A 23,477-nucleotide genomic window follows, 5' to 3' on the forward strand; every position below is an offset into this window, starting at 1 on the left:
TCTCATTGTCCCCATGAAAGCCAACCTCCCTGCCCAACTGAAGTTCCCACCTCCAAATTTCTTAAATTTTATTATAAACATTCTGGTTTATTCTGTTTGTTCTGCCCCCTTTTACTCCTCTCTTATCTACCCAACACACTGCAACAGGAGCCAGGAACAAATGTCCTGTTCCCCATACCATACCACCAAACTGCATTCTTTCTAAGCATGAGATACAGTGGCATGACTTAAAAAAACCTCACAAAACAAAACAAAACTCCCACATAGCTACTTTCTTCCATGAGAGATAAAAACAAGCACTGATATGCAAGAGCTTCATCCATTAAAGAGAGGGAGAAACACCCTGGAAAAACCTAGGGGGAGGGTTACTAACACCAGATCATACATCCTACAAAGAGCCGGTAGGCACTAACCCTTACCACCAAAGAACAGTTCTCTTTTGGTGAAAAGTGACAACAAACTTGTGAGAAGGTGAAGCCTAAATAGGGGGACAGGTAGGCAATTTTGATATACCTTGTGCTTTACTTGTTCTAGCAGGAATTAAGTGGCCTTAGGCATTAAAATATCTTATTTTCACTTAATAGCCATTCTACAAGCAGTAGTACATGTCCTTTTCTTCCCCCCCCAGATAGCTGTGCATATGTCTGTCCTGTATTGCTGCCACATACCCCCAAGACCAGGAAGGTTCACTTGTGAAAAGATGAAAGCTGCAACTGCACTAGGTACCTTAAAAGGCCAAGAAACATTTTCTTCACCACTGGATGAAACATGCCTGCTAATAGAAGAGCATTTTACTTTCCCTGATATATTCAGGCCTTTGCCTGATGCAATGGACTGGCATGACAGGTGACAGAACCAGCCACTAGAAGAACATAAAATTATTTTTAAAACAAAGTGAAGAGCCACAAGAAAGATTGAATTAAAGGCTTTTAGGGAAATCAAGCCATTAGTCAATCTACTCTTTCCCGGTCTCCTTCCAGGACTGCAGCATTTAGAAAGCACATTTATCAGAACAAGAAATGATTAAGACTGATGTATTCCACTAAAATTTCTCTTCCACTGTTTCCTTAGAAAAAGATTTCAAACCAATTCAAACCCATCTCTCCCCCAATTTGGCCTAAGGAGTCTGGAGACACATCTTTAGAAATCAGTCTGGAAGACAAAGTTAGACAAATCAAAGCGCAGCAGCTTCCTCACTGTCTTCACAGCTCCTTGCAGAGTGCAAAACTATTAGCAAATTATCCATAATGGTCAACAACAGAGATCCTTATCAGAGGTGGGGAAGCAGGTAAGACAAAAAGCCTTCAACTTCCTATTAATTTTGATAACTCCCCTGACTTTATCCTTTCTTTCCTTTCAGAGGAGACCACTGCACTAGCAGCTGTCCATGCTCTGCTCTTTCCTGTAGCCTCTTGTACTGTAGCACCAGGCAGGCTACCAACAGCAGATAAATGAGACCCTCTTTCTTTGCTTCACCTCTTGAAACGGAGGTCAGGGCTCTGACAAGGCAGATATATACCGCTTTGCTTCTCCCTGGTACTCCCAAAGACCCTCTGTGGTGCTGTGAAGAGAGCCATGCTGCTGAGGTGCCAGGCCTGAGGAAACACAGACAACTCCCACGGTGTGCAGCTGCAGGAAAACTAACACAGGCCACTTGAATCCTGTTTAAAACACCAGGTAAATGTGGGAAGGGTGGGGGAAAGACAGCAAAGTGTGTGTGGGGGGAGGGGGGGGGAGTGTATTCAATACATGGAAGCCAAGAGAGCAATGCTGTCAGCTGCACTTAAAGTTGTTGCTCTCCAGAGCTGCACAAGAAAGAATAAGGGGCTCAGCTGAAGCCTTAAATTAAACAAAGCAGAGGGGCTGGATTAGCATGCACAAACAACCTGGTGCTTCAAACAACATAAAAATACAGTCTGGGACCGACAGCACGGGGCAGCAAGGGCTAAAGTCTGTTTATGTCTGTGGTAGCTCCTGCGATCCATCGGATTTCATACACCCAGGACGTGGAACACAGGAGTCTTTGTTATACTTAAATAAGGTATCCAGGGGACTTCACAAACTAGGCAAGAAGTAGTACAGCTACCTCAGGTGACACCCTGGATCACCTACAAGAGCCTGTACACATATATGCAAGCACCTGCAAGTATGACAACTGTGAGCAAAGAAATTTCCTTTCAAAACGGCCACCCTGGACTTTGAACATCTTTACACCACCAAAAAGAAACTTAGTGAGTAGTGTCAAGGCACTCGTATGACTCACTCCATTCTTGAGGGCAATAATGAGCCAGTTCAGCTACATTAAGGTTTGAATTCCTGTCTCTCAAAATTATAAAGATTATAAACATAAATAAAAATTATAAAGCAAAGTCTTCCCGAGGTACTTTAAACCATCAAAGCAAGGAACATCTGACCCAGTCAGGTATTAGCTGAACTGAGATCTTCAATCCTGATTTAAAATTTATGGGGCCATTGTTTAAGTGGAGACTTAAGAGAAGCCAGTTATAATACAGCCAGCCACAGCTCTCCCAGAAACATCCTGATTCCTATTCTGGTAATCTGAGCATGTCATGGGAACAAAAAGATGAGAGGCAAACTACTGCTTGTGACTAAGGAAAAAGCTTCACAGCTTCATTTCTGGATCAGAAGATGCAGGGACATCCCTGCAGGTGGGACGTAGCTGGCAGCATCTGGTGCACAAGTTCATTCTTGTCTAGTAGTTCAGGTATAAATCACCCCACCTTGCTGATACGAATGCAAAAGGAGTCTGTTGTGTACCACTGCTGACTTGCAGTCAATTAATAGTCAAATCAATAAGACTTACAGAACTACTAATAGTCTTCATAGGTCTTGCCTAAAAAGCCCACCAGAGGAGCCCTTTCAGAAAAGACCAGTTTCTACACAGAAAAGTAAGGTTCCAATTTTTGGGGAGACAGGGAGGAGAGAGAGACAGGGAAGGAAAGATGATGTTGCACAGACTGGTTACACTGTCTCCATCCTTAGAGTTTTCCAAGATCCAACTCGATAAAGCCCTAAGCAACCTTGCCTGACCTTGCACCTGAGCCTGCTTTGTGTAGGTTGAACTGAAGACATTTTGAAGTCCCTTCCAACCTGAATTACTGCATGAAGTACACATTTAGAAATAATAGTAAGCCTGTGGTCATTCTTGCATATATATATTCTAACATGCTTCCTTTGGTAATGGACTGACAAAAATAATTGCCTGTAATAACATGGTCATATCATCACCCTTGATCAGTGTTAAGTCATCAGTCTGAGAGGATGACACAAATTCCATTTGCCATAATAATGATTCCCTACCTTGAGATAACCTATTTTAAATTCTGTTACACAACAATAGTTCTAGACTCAATTCTAATTACCAAGCCAATGATAGTTCTAATCATGATTATAATGGATCAAGAGAGCAAGGACATAAAAGCAGGCCCAAAAATAATAGCAAAATCTTGGCCTACTCGCCTTTTAAGTGATGTCTCCAGAACTTCACAGGTAGTGTGTTGAATCCCTCCCAATGTAATACCACAGGACAGAGTTTGGGGGTTATTTTAGAAGCGAAGTTAAGACAGCAATAAATCCATAAACTAAGCAACTGAGTAAACATTATTTTGAGCGATGATATGGCCTCATATAAAATACATATATATGCATACATCCATGCATATGAAGGACTTCTCAAACAATGCTTCCTTCCCTCAGGGAAATTAGCCTTTTGCACATCACAAGGCTTTTTGCACAAGACTCAACAACATGTCAGATCACCCACTGTCAGCACACACAGACTGCAGCACATTAGAGAGTTCTGAAACTCACTAATTTAACATTTAACAGTTCTGAAACACATGAAATACAGCAGTTCTCTTTTTCAGCTATCATCATACAGCATGATACTGTGGAGGTATTGCCATTGCATATGTATTTAAAGGAAAAATGTTCTTAACCATGTGACTTTTGGATGAATTTTCAGCCAAATTAGAAGTTAAGATCAGCAGATAAGCTTATTCATATGCTCTGCAATAAAGAGGGTCTGCTCTGACCAGCTAAGCTTTATTCATGCTGCACAGCAAGTACAGAAGGCTATCTTAATTCCTAGAGATTAGCAATACAAAGGGCAAAAAGTTCTCCTTACTATCTAATTCCTACAGATTAGCAATACAAAGGGCAAAAAATTCTCCTTACACCAATCTCACTTGCATACAAAGCAAACAAATCTGGTTACCCATCAGAAACTTCTAAGTAGATCTAACACATGGGACAGAAAGACCATACTCTGCAACATACCAAAATTATATACTCCATAAAAACACTGGCCTACCGTAAGGGATTAAGCTACAGAAAGTGATTTAAGGGTGTATCTCAGCATGGAAAATGATGCCATCTGTGCACAGGGCCAGAGAAGGTTCCCAGTTTAGGAGGCAGTATGGTAAGAGACATGAATTCATGTACAAGAGCACCAGATTTCACTAGCATCAAAATATTTAGAAGTTGAAAATAATTCAGAGGTGAACAGGGAACTTCTGCTCATGAGACAAGGTCTCTGCACAAGTTAGGCAAAATGTAGTCATTACCAATGTGTAAAAATGTTAGATCGATTTTGAGGTGATTACATTGTGCTCTTCTGGAAAACATGTATGCTGAAAAATTAATATGGTTAATCTTTATTTTAGCACCATAGTCTCCAAGAAAAAGTCAACTAGGTACCTACCACAGGCAACTGAAAGTGGAGGAACTCTCAGAGTAAAGTTATCTGGGATCAGGCCTTACCAGGTCTTTGTCCTGCATCGCCTCAAGCAAAAATTCAACCAGACATAGGTCAAAGGAAAGTTAGCAATTAAAAATTAACCTCCATCCCCTAAAAACATATAAAGGAAAGCAAAACAAAACCATGTCTTATCTTGCATTTTTTCTTCAAAAATTCTGAATTTAACTGAAACAAAAAATTCGCTAATAGCTGCTCACCACAGCTTCAACTTGCCTTCCTCATTATCCTCTATCAAGCAACTTTACACGTCAGAGGTGGCTAGTTGATAGGAAAGACACAGCACAGGGACTTGGAACATAAACTGAATCAGGACTGTAGCTTTACACCCGACAGATAAGCAAGACTTTTATCTTCATGCCAAAACAATATATGAAGTCTTTCTACATAGTTAACTATCACTGAATAGAATTAATTTTCAAATTAGAGCTATTGGTATATTGGGGGAACTAAAGCCGTAAAGTTATTAATCTTTTGAGATTTCCCACTAGAAATCTAGTACACTCCCACCATGGGTAAATACTACCATGAAGATATTTTGGCTGCAATCCTAAACCTCCAGAACCTCTTGGTATTTGGCATATTTTGAAGTGGGGTAAAAAAAATTTCATGGTCTTTTGATTATCCATGCAGTCCACTAGGTTCCAGAGATTTAAGTAAACCACAAAAATGGTGATATATCAACATTTGGCTTTTTTTTTTCCTTCCCTCACTGTGAACAGGCCACAAAATTAACAGGCCTTTCTAAAGAATACTCATACAGCAAATTACCTCCTATAGCGAACACTGCCTTGGAAACCTCTCAAATAGCTTGCCTGTAATTTTTTTCCTAGGAAAACAGCATTTCCCAAGTAAAGCAAAACAAAGACTCCAACAGGCACAGCACTCCCTAGGGATCTGCCCTCCTGCATTCACCATATTTCCAGAAGGGAGTTTACTGGTGAGGCTGACCACCCATGAAAATCCCCGCTGCACGGCACTCCAACTGGGAAGGCAAGATCCCCAAAGGTATCCTCCGAATCCCAGTGTACCCACACCTTTTGTAGTCATATAACTACTCCTGTTAGGGTTCAAAACTTTCTTCTTTCACTACGGCTGCACCCGAAAAGGCCCCCTCGTGAGCAGCATTTGCTAACACCAATGCGTCTCATAACATTCACCCAGCTCCCCATCTACAGCGGGGTAACTCACGGCCTTTATTCTAGAAAAGGCAGAACGACTGGCTTGCAAAAACCCCAGGCCTGCCTTCCCGGGTTTGTGCGGAGCGTGCAGTCTCTCCTGATGCTGTCACTCAGAGAACCACAGCAACTTGAAATCAGCTCTTCACAAACCTAAACCAAAACTTGCACCCGCCGGCTGCAGCACGGCAGAGGCCTCGGAAAGGCAGCAGGACCCTGCTGCGATGCCCCTTCACTGGGAAGCCAGCGACAGCTCTGTGAGCACCACTCGCTGTCATACCCCATCCACTGGGCTCGCTCTCGGTGAGTTTAATCGAGAATCGATACATAAATTAGATGAGCTTCATTAAGGCTTTAATGCTTTCCGGTAACGGCCTTCCTCATCTCTACAGCCAGCCGAAGCCCGTCCGGACTCCCACCCCCGTCCGCAGCCGAGGGCACAGCCTCAGCCTGCGTGCCAGGGCCGGCCCGGCGCTCTCCCCGCCGCTGGCAGAGCAGCCGTCAAAGGGCCGCGCCCGCGGGTGGAGGCGGCCGGGTGGGCAGGCGAGGCTGGGGCCGCGCAATCCGGGCCGGCGGCGCCCTCTGCCGGGGCCCTGCCGGGAGCGCCCCGCCGGGAGCGCCCCGGCAACCCAGCGCCGCCTGACGGAGCGGGCTCGGCGGTTCGCAGCGGCAGCCAAGTCTCGCAGCGCCAGGGTGGCCTGAGCAAGACCCACACCGCCAGCTCGCTCCCAGCGCTCCGCCACCTCGCCCCGGCTGAAGCTCCCCCGGTTGCTAGATGACCCCTTCCGCTCTCGCTGGGCTCCTCTGAGAGGGGCCAGAGCCCTCCTTGGCCTCCTCCAGCCCAGGCAAACAAAGTCCCTCCAGCCTGCCCTCATGTTCCAGCCCCAGCCGGCCGGGCAGCCCGCGGCTGGCCTCTCCCTCGCATCCCGGAGAGCACTGGGGGCACAGGGGCTCGCTGGTGAGGCGCTTGCAGACACAGCCAGCCTCCAGCATTAAATGGGAGCTTTGCCTAGGGCAGCCTCAAATCTCAACTCTGTTAATACAAGTCATTTCCCTGTAAGACACTAAGCAAGCATCAAAATTTCTGCCATCTATCCTATGCTTGGTACAACATGCCTTCTTTATAAATAGTTAAATTTTCTGCAGAAAAAAGAAGGAAAAATACTGCCAAATCTTAGCTGATACAATTCAGTAGTGACTGCTGCCCTTTTCCAGAGCTCTTCTATCCTCATCACTTTTCAGTGATGTAGGGAGTCCTGTAATTAGATCCTTTTCATTGCTGTCAAAACACGCTCTAGTCACAATACTGGGATTTTACACAGACAAGGTCTCACCACATGATACAGGAGATTTGGACATCAATTTGCAACACAGCCAGGGGCTGTAGAGAATCCAGGTGCTCAAGTCTCTGTTGAGAAACCTACCCATTTCACCTTTTTGGACACACACTGAAATACAAGAAATTCCATTCAAATGTAGAAATAATCTTCAGTACTGAGAGGGTGACCAAGCACTTGGCACAGGTTGCTCAGAGCCTGTGGAGTCTCCATGCTTAGAGATACTCAAAACGCAAGCAGATCCATCCCTGAGCAACCAGCTCCAGCTTACCCTGCTTTGAGCAGAGGGGTTCGACCAGGCATTCTGCAGAGGTGCCTTCCCACCTCAGTCATCCTGTGAATCAGTGACCACACTACTAAGCTCTAGGTATGGGGCACTGCTTGGTCTTGAGGTTTGGCAGTCAGAGAAAATGCACTGAAATTCTCATGTACAGAATTCCCTCTGGAGGGGATGAGGTAAGCAAAAACCTCATGTTCCTCCAAATTAAATGTAATCAAATATGAATATACTCTCTAATTGCCATAGAAGCTTTTTCTTTTAAAATAACTGAAGCAGTTTCTCACCTTACAAAGCTCTTCATTCTCTTCTTTCACAGGCACAGAATTAAGATTTGTGCAGGAGTCCGAATCTGATATCTCCAGTGAGCTTCCATCTTTTTCTGATCCATCACATCTAACAGTAGAATCACTATCATTCTCCCAATCAATGAGCTCTGGTTCATCTAAAATAAAAAACATTTGTAAAGAGAATCTTTCTTAATCACCATGTATTATTCACCAGCATGAAATCAGAGTGGTACTATATCTATCCCTCACTTGGGAAAAAGCACAGTTATTTTTCACATGTTCAACCAAGCTTTACATTTAACTATTTTGTGACCCCATCTCTCATAAAATCTAAACCCCAACAGCAGACAACAGAAACTTCTGTAAAGAAAGATATAAAAATTACATTTAAATACATATATATTTCAATCTACTGCCCATAAAAAGGTACTATATTTAACTGCTTAGGTAGGTAGAGTTTTTACAGTTTAGTTATTGTTAGTTTTCTTAGGTTTTAGTTTGGGGTGGTTTTGCCCAGTTGCATTGGATTTTCCAAGTGCACTTGTTCAGAATTAACTGTTCTAAGCAAATCACTCAGTGAACTGGAACAGCTGAAAATCTGTGGAAAGGTAACATCTGCTTTAAGTAGTAACCCCCCCTCCTCCCAAAGTGAAAAAAAAACGAGTTGAAATGCTCACCTCCTAAAACACCACAACTAAATACACAGGTCTGCAAATCTAACTTGTAAGCACATCAGGTAGAGGATTGCTCAGGATAAATTAATGGGAACAGGTACAAGAAAAGATGGTGTAGGAAAAATAAAAGGCAATAAACGAAGACAGAGATGTAGAACGGTCATTCCAACGTCGTCATGGTGCTTAATAGAACTTCAAAAGTCCACTCACACCTTTGAGGATCTCCTGAAGGCAGTGGAAGCCTGAGCTGCCATAGCAGCCCCACCACCCTTCAGGTCCATGTGCCACAAGTTACTGAGGGGAAGAACCTCATTGTATTTTGTATAAACAGGCATGTTCAGAAGAGGAGGAATGAAAGCTTTACTGGTTTTACTTTTTTACTGTTGTAAATGTCACATTACTAACACAGAAAGAGTCATGTACTGGGGAGAAGGAACAGAACAAGGAGGCACCTGCCAAACGCTCCAGGCATCTGTACATATCTATGGAACTGTCTAAATCACAGGTTTCTTCATGGAACTTCCAAACTCTGAAGTCACACAGGCAAATAAACACACAGCGTGTGTGAGTGCATTTCTGTTTCTAACTATGAGAAAGCTTCACCAGACCTTTTAAGCACAGACATTGCTGACCAGGTAGCACAAAAAGATCTCTGCTGGAGCTGTGTGGCAAGCTGCATGCAACTTGTGACAGCAGCATAAATTCCTTCATAAATCATGAGACAATCAGTTTTATCTTGTGAGACTCAAGTACTGCTGCTCTGAAGGTGACCTTCGCATGAAAGGGCATGTCACTTCTAAAAATACTTTCTTAGCTATTATCCCCATACTCCCAAATGTACCTATGTATGCACACACAGAAATACAAGTGTACAGTCCTATAATTAGCGTGTACTGCAGTTGCTTGAAAAAGTATGGACATTACAGTTCTTTCACTCCCCACTGCTTTCAATAACTCCTTTCAATATGCTTTTGGTTTTAGAAGAAAACAGGAAATGATTTGATTTCCTCAGTAACTTCAAGCAGATACATAATGTATCAGGATTTCTTCATTTACACAGAGAAGCCGCATTTTGCTATCTTACAAGAGTAAAAATAAGTCTATTTATTGGCTCTTAAAAAAGAAAAAAGAATTAAAGATTAAAACCCTCATGAGTACTTGCAGGAGACAACTGCAATAGAATTATAATAATGGCAGGTTAGAAAGATTCCTGGTGAGTATCAGATTGTAGTCTAGAAAATGGACAGTCCTTCTGTTTCAAAAAGAAGGAAGGAACATTACCGGGGATTACAAAAGTTGCCCATCAGGTATGTTCAATGACAGTGTTAGATCAATGACAAAAATATGGATTTAAAAAAATAATCAACGCTCAGTGGTGTTTGAACACTTTGGGAATCATCCAGGATGTGGAGTCTGGCTGCAATAACTGGGATCTGGCTGAAGTAATTACAAAATTAACCTGAATTATTTTTCTGAAAGTGGTTCACACTGAAAAGACTACCTAACAAGTTCTAATGCCTTTTTTTTTTTTTTTTTTTTCAAAAATCAGTTTCTTTCCCCCTTCTGTCATACTCTGTAATTCATGGAGTGGGGTAAGTCCTAAGAACAAAACTCGTGGTTGTTCACACAATTCAGCTAACAGGGGAAACAAGGAATACTGTGTACCCAAATGGAAACTCACGCCACTGAACATGATGCTATCTGCAGCTGCAAAGTCTGCCACAGACAGCAGTACCACCAGTAGAACAGGGCAGACAGGCAAAGCTGCCCACAACCCCAGTGTCTGTACCACAGCAAAGGGGAGGAAATGGTACAAATAAAGTACTGAAATGGATCAACATGCCCAACTATGCTCCTGTACTCCAAGGTTTAAATTTTTGGTACATCATTCATACTAACAGCTTATTCCATCAAGTCGATGAAAAAAGATGTCAAGTAATTTAACCAAAATAGGATTAGATTGTATTACTTTGTCAGCATGACCTCGAAGATTTTTTCATTGCAGCACTTTGAGTGGACAGGTTTCTTGACAAATCTGCTTGTGTTTGAACTTACCTTCACTGCTACTACTAATGTCCTCTAACAATAAATCGTGGCTGCCAGGTGATTCCTCTGGTTTGGAAGCATCGCTTTTATTGCTGTGTAACCTTGGAATCAATGTTTTATTTTCCTCATCTGAAAAATCACTGCTACTAGAGGTCCATATGATGTCCTCAGCCTCCTTACAGCTTTCAGCAGCAGCAGCTCCTATTAAAAAGAATTGTAAAGTGTTAAATTATTACACACAGGTGATATTGTTAAATTGGAAATTCTTTAAACTTAAGCTATATTGTTTTTGAACTGGAAAAGAATTACCAGTTCTGTCACCAGGCATCAGAGATTAATACTGGAGCATTAACTCACAGGTATTCCTTACACACGTACGCATTATTTTCATTTTGGTTGTCCACCATAAATGCTAACACTTCATTCTGTACAGCAAGGCTATCAATCAGTCCTTCAGCAGAGTGAGGACAAACAATGACTGTCTGACATACAGTCCTCTATACACAGTCCTAATGCTCCTGCTTGTGCTCCTTCAAAATAGTAAGTGATTTAAATGAAGACTGCCCTTAGAATTCTGGTTTGGGGATTTCTCTGACTTCATAAGATGAAGAGCAATAAATAAAAGTATGCCATCAGTAGAGATGACTTACCAGTTTTGTCCAAAGGAATTTTTTTTTAAGTTTTCAGGAGTAACAAAGAACAGCTGTTGTGTTTTTGAAGTTGGGCATATAAATAAAAAACATACCTTTCTCCATAATTTTTAATACAAAAGCAAGAAGAATTAATGCTTAGCAGTGGAGCATGCAGAATTAGCAATCATAGGAAGGCAGAATTTTCCACTTCCTACAGCTACTGTATTTTTTTTAGGTAAATGATTGATTAGACAATTCCTGGGAATTTGGAATTAGGTGGGAGGGACCAGAAGAGAGAAACACAACCATATGTCCCTCTGCAACACAAAGAGGTTCTTTTCCAAAATCTGGAAAAGCATGATTTTGAACCCCAAAAGATAGACACCAGGTGCCCAGTGGGTCACTCTACCTAACTCCAACAAAGGCAGCACAGGTGCTGAAGCAAGTAGAAACACAAAGACTGAAGAAGCCACTGCCCCCTCTCTTTCCTTTCCTCTGAACTCAGAAAGTGAAAGAACTGGAGGGAGCTAATAAGTTCTCCCCCTCCTCTTTATTATGCCTAGAGTTCTTGTTTTGGAGGTTTTTTTAATCACAGTAGTAACTGACTTGAGTACATATAGAAGACTGTGAAAGCAGGAGATTAACAAAATTCTTCTTTTCTATCTGTTGCTTATACTGACAGAATACATGTTTTCTGTCTTGCCTGCTTGTATGTTCCTAGCAGAAAAGAGAGTTATTTAACGCTCTATTTAGACAGCTAAGTGTTAGTTTTCATTTCCTCCTCTTAAAAACGTTAAGAATTTAAATATCCTGCCCCTGCTAGAACACAGAGTATATACAGCACTAGTGAGGCTTCCTTCATCTGTTCAAGAGCAAGAGCTGAAGTGCCTGCAGCTTCGCAGAATGTATTTCAGGCACTCTAGATGAATAGAGGATCCCAATCACAACAGCATCACGACTGTGTCTTATCAAAATTAGCATCTGATTACAGTAACAGAAGAAGAAATCAACCAGTATTTTGAGCCAACTTCTACCTTGATAAAGAGCAAAACAAAGTGACAATCTTCTGATGACATTAAAATGAAACAGTTATAACACACCTGCTGTACTTCCAGCTGATGATAACAGTGGTCCAAGATGCTTCTTAATCCTGGATTTCTTATCAGTAGGTTTCACGGACTATATTCAAGAGAGACCGAGAGAGAGATTTAATCACCAAGACATTAAAGACAGTTTTAACACGTACTAATACAGTCAAAATTATTGTTATTCATCTACCAGACTGTGATATAATGAGTTGGGCAATAAAGCATGAGAACAGGAACATAAAAGCTGAATTTTCATTGTTTTGGAAAATACAAATTTACAGGAATCACATCTGACCTTGAAAGGAACAACAGTCAGTATTTTCAGCATTAAAATGTCAAAAACAGGCAGCAAGAGCTCGCCAAATAAAGCACATGCCCTATTCAAAGGTTACAGAAAGAAGCATTTGGTGGCCCTGTCTCCGATTTCATTAAATCCCATAAGCTATGTGACACTGGCTATGCAGTACCAAAAGAAGAAACAGGAAAACATCTTAGTTGATAATTTTCAGCTGCCTGAACATTTCTATTCATGACGACCAAGACCAAATATTAAGCATAATTTGATATATCATCCAAAAGAGCATCTGCATCAAGACCCACATCTATCTGCAGGGTCATCCAAAACCAGGATTTTCTACAGTGAATTCATTGTTGCAAACACTCTTTAGATCTAGCAAAAAGTTTTCAGATGCAAACCAGAGTCTTTGTGTTCTACATTTTTTAGGAAATGCAGCACTCCACCCCAAGTATCAAATTCCTTTGGTATCCTTCAGCGTATTACTGCAATTCTCCAAGGGATAAGTGCTATCTACTACATAACATATTAATGTATGCTCGGAGAATTACACTAACAATTAAAGACAGTGTTAATTGGGAAACAACAGAAAAAAGGACAACATCTTATAATTCAGTTAAGCATGAAAATTGATTTAACTGCCACTTCGCATCTTTTTCCACACCATTAAGTAAGCCAGCATTTTACCTCCAGTGCTGAAGTGCTCTGAAAACCATCCCCACACCTAAGCCACGAATTGGAAATTGAAGTAGCAGCCACTGATGTCCTGACGCTTGATTTTTTCGGTTGTAGGGGTCTCTCATCTGGGAAGGGTGTGCATTCTGCATTCCAAAACCGCTTCCGCTACGAGTAAAAACAACCCCCATTTAAAAACACATACTTCTTTTCAATTAACTTTTTACTTACTCTATAAAGCCCCTTTTTCTGAATGCTTACAAATATCAATCCCCATTTTTAATGATGTGGCAAAAATACCTGTAACCAATTTTTATGCAACACCATAAAACAACAGCCTCAATCTCATGGGTAAATTTAATTTTTGATAAATACACTACTTTTCTGTGGACCCAAGTTATATCCTGTAGTACCTAGCAGCAGCTCAGAGAAGCTGAAAATATTATCCTAAACAGGAAAAGTGCAAAAAATACATTTTAACTGAATAATTCCTTCAGACTCACATTTAATCTAATGGAATTCCCTGTTACAGAAAAGATCAAACTATCCAGCTCTCCATTAAAAATCTGCCAATCAAAAAGCCCAGACTCTTTCAGCTTTATGAATTACATGTTTTCACAATCATTTCCAAAAACATGCTAGACAAAGTGTTGTATTCCCCTTACGTGAGATTTTGGAAGTCATTTGCACTATTAGACAAGTCAAAAAACAAGATGTTGATTGGCATTCAGTCATAATTTCCTTTTTAATGCCTGAGAATAGCTGAAGCTGAAAGAATCGTCTGTTACCACATCCAAAGTTATTCTTAAGATTCTACGCCCATTTATATGTGTACATTGATCTTAAGCACAATAAAAACCTTAGTCCACTCTACTACTGAAACTTACTTTACAAAACGTTGACTATACTATCTGCCTCAATATATCTTGATATACTTTCTCTCAAGCAACTACAGTTCCTACCTATATTTAAGAGTTACTCCAAGCTTACATTAATCAGCACATACATTTTCAGCCAATCAGGACTGTAACACACACTTTGAAATAAGAAATATGTGTTTAAAAAAAAAGTCTTTTGGCAACTTTTGTCCACTTTACAACTGATAACGTGTATTTGTTTTCTCTAGATCTTTCTGAGCACTTTCCAAAAGCAAACAGCAAACACCATCTTGCTTTACCCCTCCAGTCAACTGGTCCTATTGTCGCATGGTAAAAGACAGAGTAAAACAAAGTCTTACAAGGAACATCTCTAGGAACTGGGGTTCTTCTGTTTAGCCTGGAGAAGAGAAGGCTGAGGGGAGACCTCATCACTCTCTGCAACTCCCTGAAAGGAGGTTGTAGCTGGGGGGGTATTAGTCTCTTCTCCCAAGTTAATAAGCAATAGTACAAGAGGAAATGGCCTCAAGTTGTGCCAGAGGTGGTTTAGATTGGACAATAGGAAAAAATTTCTTCACTTGTCAGTCATTGGAACAGGCTGCCCACAGAAATGGTTTAGTCACCATCCCAGGAGGTATTTAAAAGATGCATAGATGTTGTGCTTAGGGACATGGTATAGTGGTGGACTTGGCAGTACTTTGGTAATGGCTCGAATCCATGATCTTAGAAGTTATTTCCAATCAAAATGATTCAGTGACTCTAAGTGGAACGCAGATTCCTCTGACAGCAGCTGACCTCCCTAGCAGGCTTTCTGAAATGGCTGGGGGTATTTACACCACAAAGCAGCTACTACAAGAGATGATTATCACCAAAGTCAAACTGTCCTCATAACTGTTCCCACCAATACATAAATGAGAAAACCTAGAATCTGATGTGGTATTAAATAAGGAATCAAAAGCACTTTAATAATGACATGATATCAAGTAAGGAAACTATGGCAGGAAGGTATTAATATGACCTCACAGAGTTTAAATCCTGCTTTCCTCCCAGTGAAGATGCTGGGCCAAGCCTCCATTTCCAGAGCGCTTAGACACAAACCCCTACATCGTGCTATCCTCTTGATAAGAACTTCTGCCTCCACACACAGGAAAGCACGGACAAGGAAAATACTAATAACTGAAACATGTCAAGATACCGTCTTTTGATTCTGCAGCAAAATGTCACAGCCAGGCCTCACTCCAGTTGGGGACATTCACTTCACCCCCACACATCTCAGAGTGGATGGATGACTTCTGCCAGGCTCGGAGTTAAGAGTGCAGCCAGCTGTGCACCCAGGCTCAAAGCCACACCATGGCTCTCGTTTGCTTTTTTGATTTTGGGTTTTCTTTGTTCTGGGTTTTTTTTTTTTTGGTGGTTTTATTTTTTGTTTTGGTTTGGGTTTTTTTAAAACCTAAACCAGTGCTGGAAGCCTTGCTTATACAAATGTTTTCATAGCTTTAGGATGATTCCGCAAGATACATTTTGCAGACAAAAATTTATGGTGTGAAGTGCAAGTCATCTAAGCTTACTTCTTGAATGGGAAAACTAACAGTTTTGAAGAACGTGTATCTGTGCCAATAACAGCACTGTGACTTGCACATGGATTTATAATACACTGCTTTTGATGGTCAATTAAAAGCAGAAACAGTTGCAAACAAGTGAAAAAGCCACACAAATGCGTGCACAGAGTTACATAAACCAGGCTTCTTAATATATTTCTATTGCTAGGAAGCCTGATTAACACTGAATTAGAGGATTACTCTCTTAAGTTTCTCACCCATGTTATTCTTAAAATAATTAAATCCCCTGACAGACAGAATCCATTTATTTCTCTGTGTGATACCAACGGAGCAAAGGAAGAGCGTGGCTTAAGAGGCAGGGGACGAAGAGCAGAGCATGGCAGCTGTGGCACGGCCAGTGGTGTGCAACTGGCAAGATGGGAAAGGGAATGCCATATAAATGGCAGGATAAAAGCCACACATGGACTCCCTCTCCCTAGGTACGACGGGTTCAGGTGCATATAGAAAGGGTATGCTTACAGTTGACAAGATTAAGAGAGATGCTAAAATGAGTAGAACATATAGCTGGTTTTCTGCTTAGATGATTATGCTTATAGAGTGCAAGTGACTTTTGAAGAGCTGGGAACATTCTTTTGGAGACACTAGACAATCATGGCTGTGAAAGGCAAAAAGAGACTTTTAACATTTTAACTGCTAGTGACAGAAGAGCATTATTCGATCCTCCACCTCACTAGCCTGGATGAGGCAGGTTTTCAGAGCAGTGTTACAGGGGCATCTCAGCACAGACTATCCCATGACAAACCAGAGATAACCAGTCACCCTTCTCACCCTTCTCCTCGAGCACTCAGTACTTGCCAGTCTGTGCAGACATAGTGACAAAGAACCAAACTGGCAGGAAACTGGTTTAGTTACCTACAGCTGGCACTGTAGTGGAAGAAAGGATACATGGACCAGTGGGACCCCTCTAGCAGCTGCTTGACACCATCTCAGCTTAATTACAACATGAAGAACTGTCAGCACTGCTTGACAGCCCTGCTTAATTACCTCTTTCCCTCACCATGTGCCCCGCTCCCCAGATACAGGAAAATCTGAGATTTTCTGCTACCACCACACAGAAATTTGTAGCCACTACAGTCACCAAGAAAAGCTCAAACCAGTTCCTGAAGTCCCTGAAGAAGAAAGGAAAGAAATACACCCTCTACATAAGATGATCCTCAGCTACTGCAAACTTCTAGCAGACACCATTAGGAGGGAAGAAGGACTTAATGACCACTGATAATTGACAGCAGTGACTTGCAGCTCCATGCCTTTAATGCATACACCTTTCCACCATTTCCCACATCCTACACCACCTTAAAAAAACTGAAACAACCCTAAAAACAACTCCCCTCATCCTAAACTCCTTGACAATTTAAATGTCTCCATATAAATATCTGAACTCCGGAAATTAGACCTACAGCTTCAATCCACAGTTACTGGGGCAGGGGGAGGGGAAGTTTGCCATAACACAGGCATATATATATGTATGGGCATATATAAACATATTCATACCCACAAACAGCTTTTAAAGATGAATATGCCCTGTAAAAAGCCTATCATTTCAACGTGGGTAGCGTAATGTTTATGTGCAGCACACATTTTTTTTTATAACAATTATGTACTATGAACACTGTGTGCATTGTGAACACTGTGAACTGGGAGCAGTCCTGGGGGATCACTGTTTGGGTCTTTGCCTTTGGGCACGGTGGGACAGTGCCCGTGCTGAGGAAGGCATCTTCACCCTTCCCCTACGGAGCAGCTGCTGGTCCCCAACACCCTGGCACAGAAGTCTGGCATCCAAGGGCCTCCACCCCAGGAAAACATTGGCTAGCATCAGAAATTGAAAGTTTTAAAGGCTCTTTGTTTCTGCTCCCACCTGTTTCAAAGCAACAGAGAAACAAATATTTTAACAAACTTGTTTCTCTCAGGAATAAATATTTATAGTGAAGCTAATCTGAAGGCCATGCTGTTCCCAAAGAAATGCAACAACACCACTGAGGTCTCCTAATCCCGAGTGACAAGGGTAGCAGTCATCAGCTTTTTCCTTTGGCATAAAAATGGGGCACATATAAAAATATCTTGTCTAATTTATTAATGCTATGCATGAAGTGTCTAGAAACACGATAGTATTAAAAACACTATCACTGAATCAGGCTCAAAAGAGCTAGATCACATAGACACAGCATACACCATAAAATCAAGATTTATTACAAAACAATCAGGCAAGGAATCCTGTGGATTGAAGAGTGTTTGCAGACAAAATAATGCCCCTCTGAAATTCTGAGTTAAAGAAAGGGAAGCTGGGATGGCTAACTCAAGCTGAAATTCTCTCTTGAACTCTGTTAAAGAAAGCACTGCATTTTGTCTGTGGAGTAGTTCCTTCTAAAGGAGTGAAAAAACATGTATTACTCTTGCTGGTATCAGTGGAATTAGGATCAAGCCCTCCACATAAAAGGCCCAGCAAGAAATCAGTCCCTCTTCTACTCTTTTAGTTATTTCTAGTGAGACAAAGCATGAAGTCAGCCCACCTGGGTACAGGTGTGCAGCAAGGAAAAGGGAGAGACACTCTAAGAATACAATAAATGCATGTAACTATTCCAGGCAAGTCTACTGAACACAGCCTGGGGGTTGGGTTTTGATTTTCAAATGGAGGGTCCTATCTAGAACATCCCCCCTCAACAAATCTATGCTGTTACTTACGCCAAATATTTATTAACCAGATGCACCCTAGGTGAAGTCACTGTGGCCGTGTGTTCAAAGCCTACTCACTGCACAGCCCTTTACACTCTGGGTAACTCCACTTTCTTGGGGCAGCTCCAAAACCCACGGAAGGAAATCCCAGGAAAACATGACCTGATGTGCCACTTGCCTAGGGGTAGATAGCATTTCTTTGACTCCAACTCTAATACAAAAAGCAGCATAAGCTGAAGGACAAAAGTAATAATAAAATGTTTCACAAGTAAACTCCCGCTACTGGCATGTAAATCCAGAAGTAATCAAATACAATTACCAGATCCTTCCCTAACACAGAGCAGGACAAAGTGGTTGCAAGTCACAGCTCTAGTTTCAAAATATTTTGTTTTGTTTAAAAAAAACAACTTTTTAAGGGAACATTTGCAAAGTAAACAGAAACACTGACCACTGACCAACAGCCATCCTCCTGTTTTACCTTTGGCCTGACAGTCTTCATGAAAAAGTACTCAGAAACTGAAAAAAAGGAGTCTTGGGCCTCAAAAGATCAATTTTAAAATACTGCAAAACTGAATTTGACAACAGGATCTAATTTCCAGCAAAACTCAGGATTCATACTCCTGAAAGTGTAATTACAGGGTTTGGTGCCTGGATAGAAAGTGAAGATTTAATTTAATATTAAATCAACATTACTAACTATGAATATAACGTAATTAATGGAACTCCCTTGCATTTTAAACCCTCAAGTCAGGATTTAACTAAAGGTTGCAGAATTAAAACCATAGTTGGGGTTTTTTTCAAGCTAAGACTATGTTCTTAATCCTATGAAAACTGGCTTTATTTTCTAAACACAATTCAGAACATGCATGATCCTGAGAAAGGCATTCATCAAGTTGTAATGATTTATGGAACAAATAAACAAAACTTAAAAAAAAAAAATCCAAACTCTATGACCACGGTCACAATGACCCAGCACACCTCCTTCCACAATGCATTCAGGAAAGAAAAAATAAATTTAAAAAGACCTCAAAATACGTTTCCTATTGGTGTGTGAGACCAGAATTTTTAAAAAACAGTTTTAAACCCCTTCTTTGTGGTCGTGATTTTCACCACTCTTAATGAAAGGCAGTTCTCGGTGACTTCATATATTTGTGTGTGCGTGTGTATTTATATAATACTACTATTTGAACATCGGGTTGGCTTCTCTTATTTAACCTATACACGCTTATTTAAGCAAGAGGATAAATAAGCATACGCTTACATTGAGGAGAAACAGCAAGCCGCCCCTGCGGAATAAAAACACTACTGAAGAGTGTACTTTGCCTTAACACCTGGTGCCCAGCAGTTTAACTAGACTGACATCTGCCCTCTATCAGCAGGGTTAAAACAGAAGCATTTTAGAAAAGCTTTAATCAGATGGAGTTATCCAAAAGGCTCAGGTGACGGGTCAGAGAGGGATGGTGCTGTTACTGCATGGAGGTGGTTTGTTTAACAGCGACAACACCTGAAAAGAGGGGTCAGCCCGCGGAGAGGGCCGGACTGCTGCTGCCTTTCCGCTCAGCCCGCGGAGCTTTCCCCTGGTACAGGAACGAGAAACACGTCATTTGTCTGCCAGATAAACCACTATTATCACAAACTGCCATCGCATCGGGACAGGAGCTGGCTAAATGCATCTTGGCAGCGGACACGCGGAGTTTTTTCAATAGCCAAGAACTCTGATAATAAAATCCCTGTAGCGTCAGCACTACAGGTAACTTAAATCTAGCGCAGCGGGCTATTTGAAGCTCGCTGTTGACGTTTCCCTCCATAAAGGCTGATTTTAAAGCGCGGTTATATTTAAGAACCGGTGCAGGACGCCGGCAGCGCTTTATCCCCACGCTGCAGGGGAGCCGGGGCGCTGCAGGCTCGGGTTTGCCATCACAGGAGCCAGGGCGCTTGCGGCCGGTCTCTCGGCAGCCCCTCCTTAGCACAAGCACAGTCAGAGCCAGCGCCCTGACCACCACCCCCCGAGCACCACCGAGCGCCCCACGCAAGCCACCGACACGAGGAGACCCCCAAAGAGGCACGGGGCGCTTCTCCTCCCGCGGCTCCCCCTCATGCCCAGGGGAGCCAAGCTCCTCGGGAAGTCTCTTTCCCTCAAAATTGTACTTTCCCGGCGCCTCCCCCACTCCCCCACCCCCCAGTCTGTTCGGGAGGCCAGTGCCCCCCTCCCTCGGCACAGCTGCGCTTCCACCGCGTAACGGTGAAGAAAAGGGTGATAAGCGCGATCGGGGACGTGCCGAATGCGGTGCAGGACCCGCGTTCCCTCCCGCAGATCCAGTGAGAGGCTGGAGCGGGGCCCCCTTCTGCGGCAGGGGCAGAGCCACCGCCGGGCCGCTTCCCGGGACACACCGGCAAGACGCAGCCACCAGGGCGGACGGAGCGCGGCCCGCCGCCGGGACCGCCCCTTTCCCCCCGGGAACCGGCCGGGCTTCTCCTTCAAGTCTCCTCCACCCAGCGACAGCCGTGGGTTTGGGTCTGAGAGGGCAGCGGGGCTGTCGCGCCGCCACCACTACTTCCCCTCTCGCCCCGCCCCGGGGCCGCAAGGCGCGGCGAGGCGAGCGGCTCCCGACAACGCGCCCGGCGAGGCCGCCGCCAAGGACGCAAGGAGCGCCGCCGGCGGGAGCCGCGGCCCGGCCCTGAGGAAAAGCCCCCGCCCCGCCGGAGCGCGCGGAGCCCCCCTCCCCTTCTGCCCGCGCGGCGCGACTCCCCCCTCCTCTCCGCGCGCACGCAGGTACCTTCCTACTGGGCATCGCCCCTTGACAAGGCAGCCACGTCCCCCGTCACGTGGCGGGGGAGCCCCAGTGGGCGGGGCGAAGGGGAAACCCCTCAGCCCGCGCGGGAAGGCGGAACACTCCCCTCCCGCGAGCCGGCGGCCACGCCCCCGCGTTTTCCAGCTTTGGCGCCGCGAGAGCCGCGGCTCCTGATTGGGTGGGCGTGGCGGCGCGCGGGCGGCGTCACGGGCGAGGTAGGGGTTGTGTTGTGCGCGTGCTCCCTGCGCGCGCGGGGTGCGGCTGCCGGTCTTGCTGCTCATCCCTTCTCCCTCCGCCGCGGTGCTGCGAGGCCTCGGTCGCTCCCCTCTTCTCCCTTCCTTTCCTCCTGCCGCTGCGGGGCTCGGAGGCGCAGGCCCCACTCGCAGCGCGGCCGTTGTAAAGGCGGCGTTAACAGTCTCCGCCCGCGCCCGCCTCCTGGGCCGCAGGAGCAGCCCCGGCGGCGAAAGGGAGCCGCTGGGCTCCAGCGGGTAGCCGGGGAGACACCGCCAACCCTCGGGGGTTTCCCGGCGGGAAACGCCATTGCTGCGGCCCCTTCACCGGCAGAGCTGAGGGGGAAGGGGGGGGGGGGGGGGGGGAAGCGGGGGCACTTGTGCGGGGCACCGGCAGCCCTGGTCGCTGAGGGGATGCTCCGGAGCGTGACGCCCGGGCTGGTTGCAGAAGACGTTCTCCAGCTCCACGTGCGTTCGTGGTACCTGAGGTCGCTCAGGTGTGGCTGTAGAAAGAACGGTGCTGTTCCACACCACAAGGACATCAGCAGAACGCTGGGGTCTGGACACTGTACTAGGTGTCTGGCAAGGCTGAACACAGGCACACGCTGTACAAAAAGCGTTTGCTGCTAAGCCATGAACTTCGGCTGTTTAACTTGCTGAGCTAACAGCAAATAAGCCGTTACAGTTAAAAAAGGGGCAAGGTCAGTGCCAAGATGTAGAGGCTTGGAATTGAAGCTGCTCTGAGCTGACCTTCTCTTCCAGAAGGTTAGAGCTGCAAGGGAAAGGAAAGAGGCTGGTGACCTTTGAAAATGTTTTTCTGCTACAAGTGGAAACACTGGTGGAAAACAGAGAGGGGTTATTTTGTTATTGCCCTCTGTATGCTCTTAGGGTCATTTAGGCTGTCAGTGCTGCTGTTAAGAGAATAATGTTCATGTAAAACAAGATAATCATGTCTCATATCTCATAGCTTAATTAGTTTGTAAAGCACTTGGATTTTGATAGATTAGTGTAAGGCTGCATTTATTACTATTAAACTCTTATTACACATACCTCTGTCTGTAGGTTATGTTTGTAGTTTTTTTCCAAGGCACCCTGTGGCCAATAAGCATATCTCATTCCGTGTAAAACTGCCATTAATTAAAGAAGACTTTGCAAAGAAAGAGGAGCCAGAAACATCATCCAAACCCCATACTGCCTTTGATTGTTATGTTCAAAACGAGTTAAAAGCACTGTGTTCTCATCCAAAAAACTGCAGTATTTCTTCTGAAAGCACCAGACTGACAAATGAACTCCATTATATACTGTTGTAGTGGTTCAGCAGTAGCTGAGCACCACATGCTCCCTTAGGAGAAACAGACAGAGCCTCCTTGGACTAAATACAGTTTTAGCTGACAAAAAATACCGTGAAAGGGGGGCAATAACAGCCAGCAGCAAGTTTCACTTACACCTGGTGATAACACAGAGTGCTGTATGATAAGAGGACCAACCCAATAGCCATACTTCAGCTATTCTAGAAGCACCAAACCCTAACCCTTCCCCAACCAGCCCCTTTTATAGGGGAGTGATGTCAGGTGGTGTGGGAAACAGCCCGGGCTAACTCAGCCCACCTGTGCTGACTCAGCTCACCTGTGCTGGCTGCTTAGGGAGGTTGACTATCCTCTGGACAGAATCAGGATGCTCATCAAAGTGGTTTTCTTTGATATTCGAAGAAGTACATTATTGGGCTATTCAGTTAAATAGGCTAAGTGGGAGAGTTAAATCATGGAGAAATACATGAATACATGGAGAAATACCAGACTACTGAAGTCTGGTCTGCTTAGTGAGCCTGTATTAGTTTTTCTACATGTGAACTCCAAAGTGCTTACAACCTGGGAGGTACATTTATAAAATCCCAAGAAGGTAACCAAATCAATACATTTCCTGTATTTGTTTAAATGTTCTTTACAAAGAAGTACTAAAATGACATGGAAATAGAGGAAATGGGTCAGAAAACAATTCTATATATTAGAAATTAAAAGAGAG

General features: G+C 43.7%; 1 protein-coding gene across 1 annotated transcript in view; it reads right to left on the minus strand.

Moving 5' to 3' along the window:
* Positions 1-21,225, minus strand: part of SPIDR (scaffold protein involved in DNA repair) — a gene marked incomplete at its 5' end in the record, with an annotated part of 210,869 nt that extends 189,644 nt beyond the window's left edge. The window contains 5 exons of the mRNA XM_084279909.1: positions 7,857-8,014; positions 10,595-10,780; positions 12,312-12,390; positions 13,282-13,437; positions 21,211-21,225. Of these exons, the coding sequence (XP_084136035.1) occupies positions 7,857-8,014; positions 10,595-10,780; positions 12,312-12,390; positions 13,282-13,437; positions 21,211-21,225 (594 nt within the window). The remainder of the gene's footprint in view (positions 1-7,856; positions 8,015-10,594; positions 10,781-12,311; positions 12,391-13,281; positions 13,438-21,210) is intronic.
* Positions 21,226-23,477: the final 2,252 nt, after the last annotated feature.

Source organism: Gallinula chloropus (assembly GCF_964237585.1).
Source record: "Gallinula chloropus genome assembly, chromosome: 2".
Lineage (NCBI taxonomy): Eukaryota > Metazoa > Chordata > Aves > Gruiformes > Rallidae > Gallinula > Gallinula chloropus.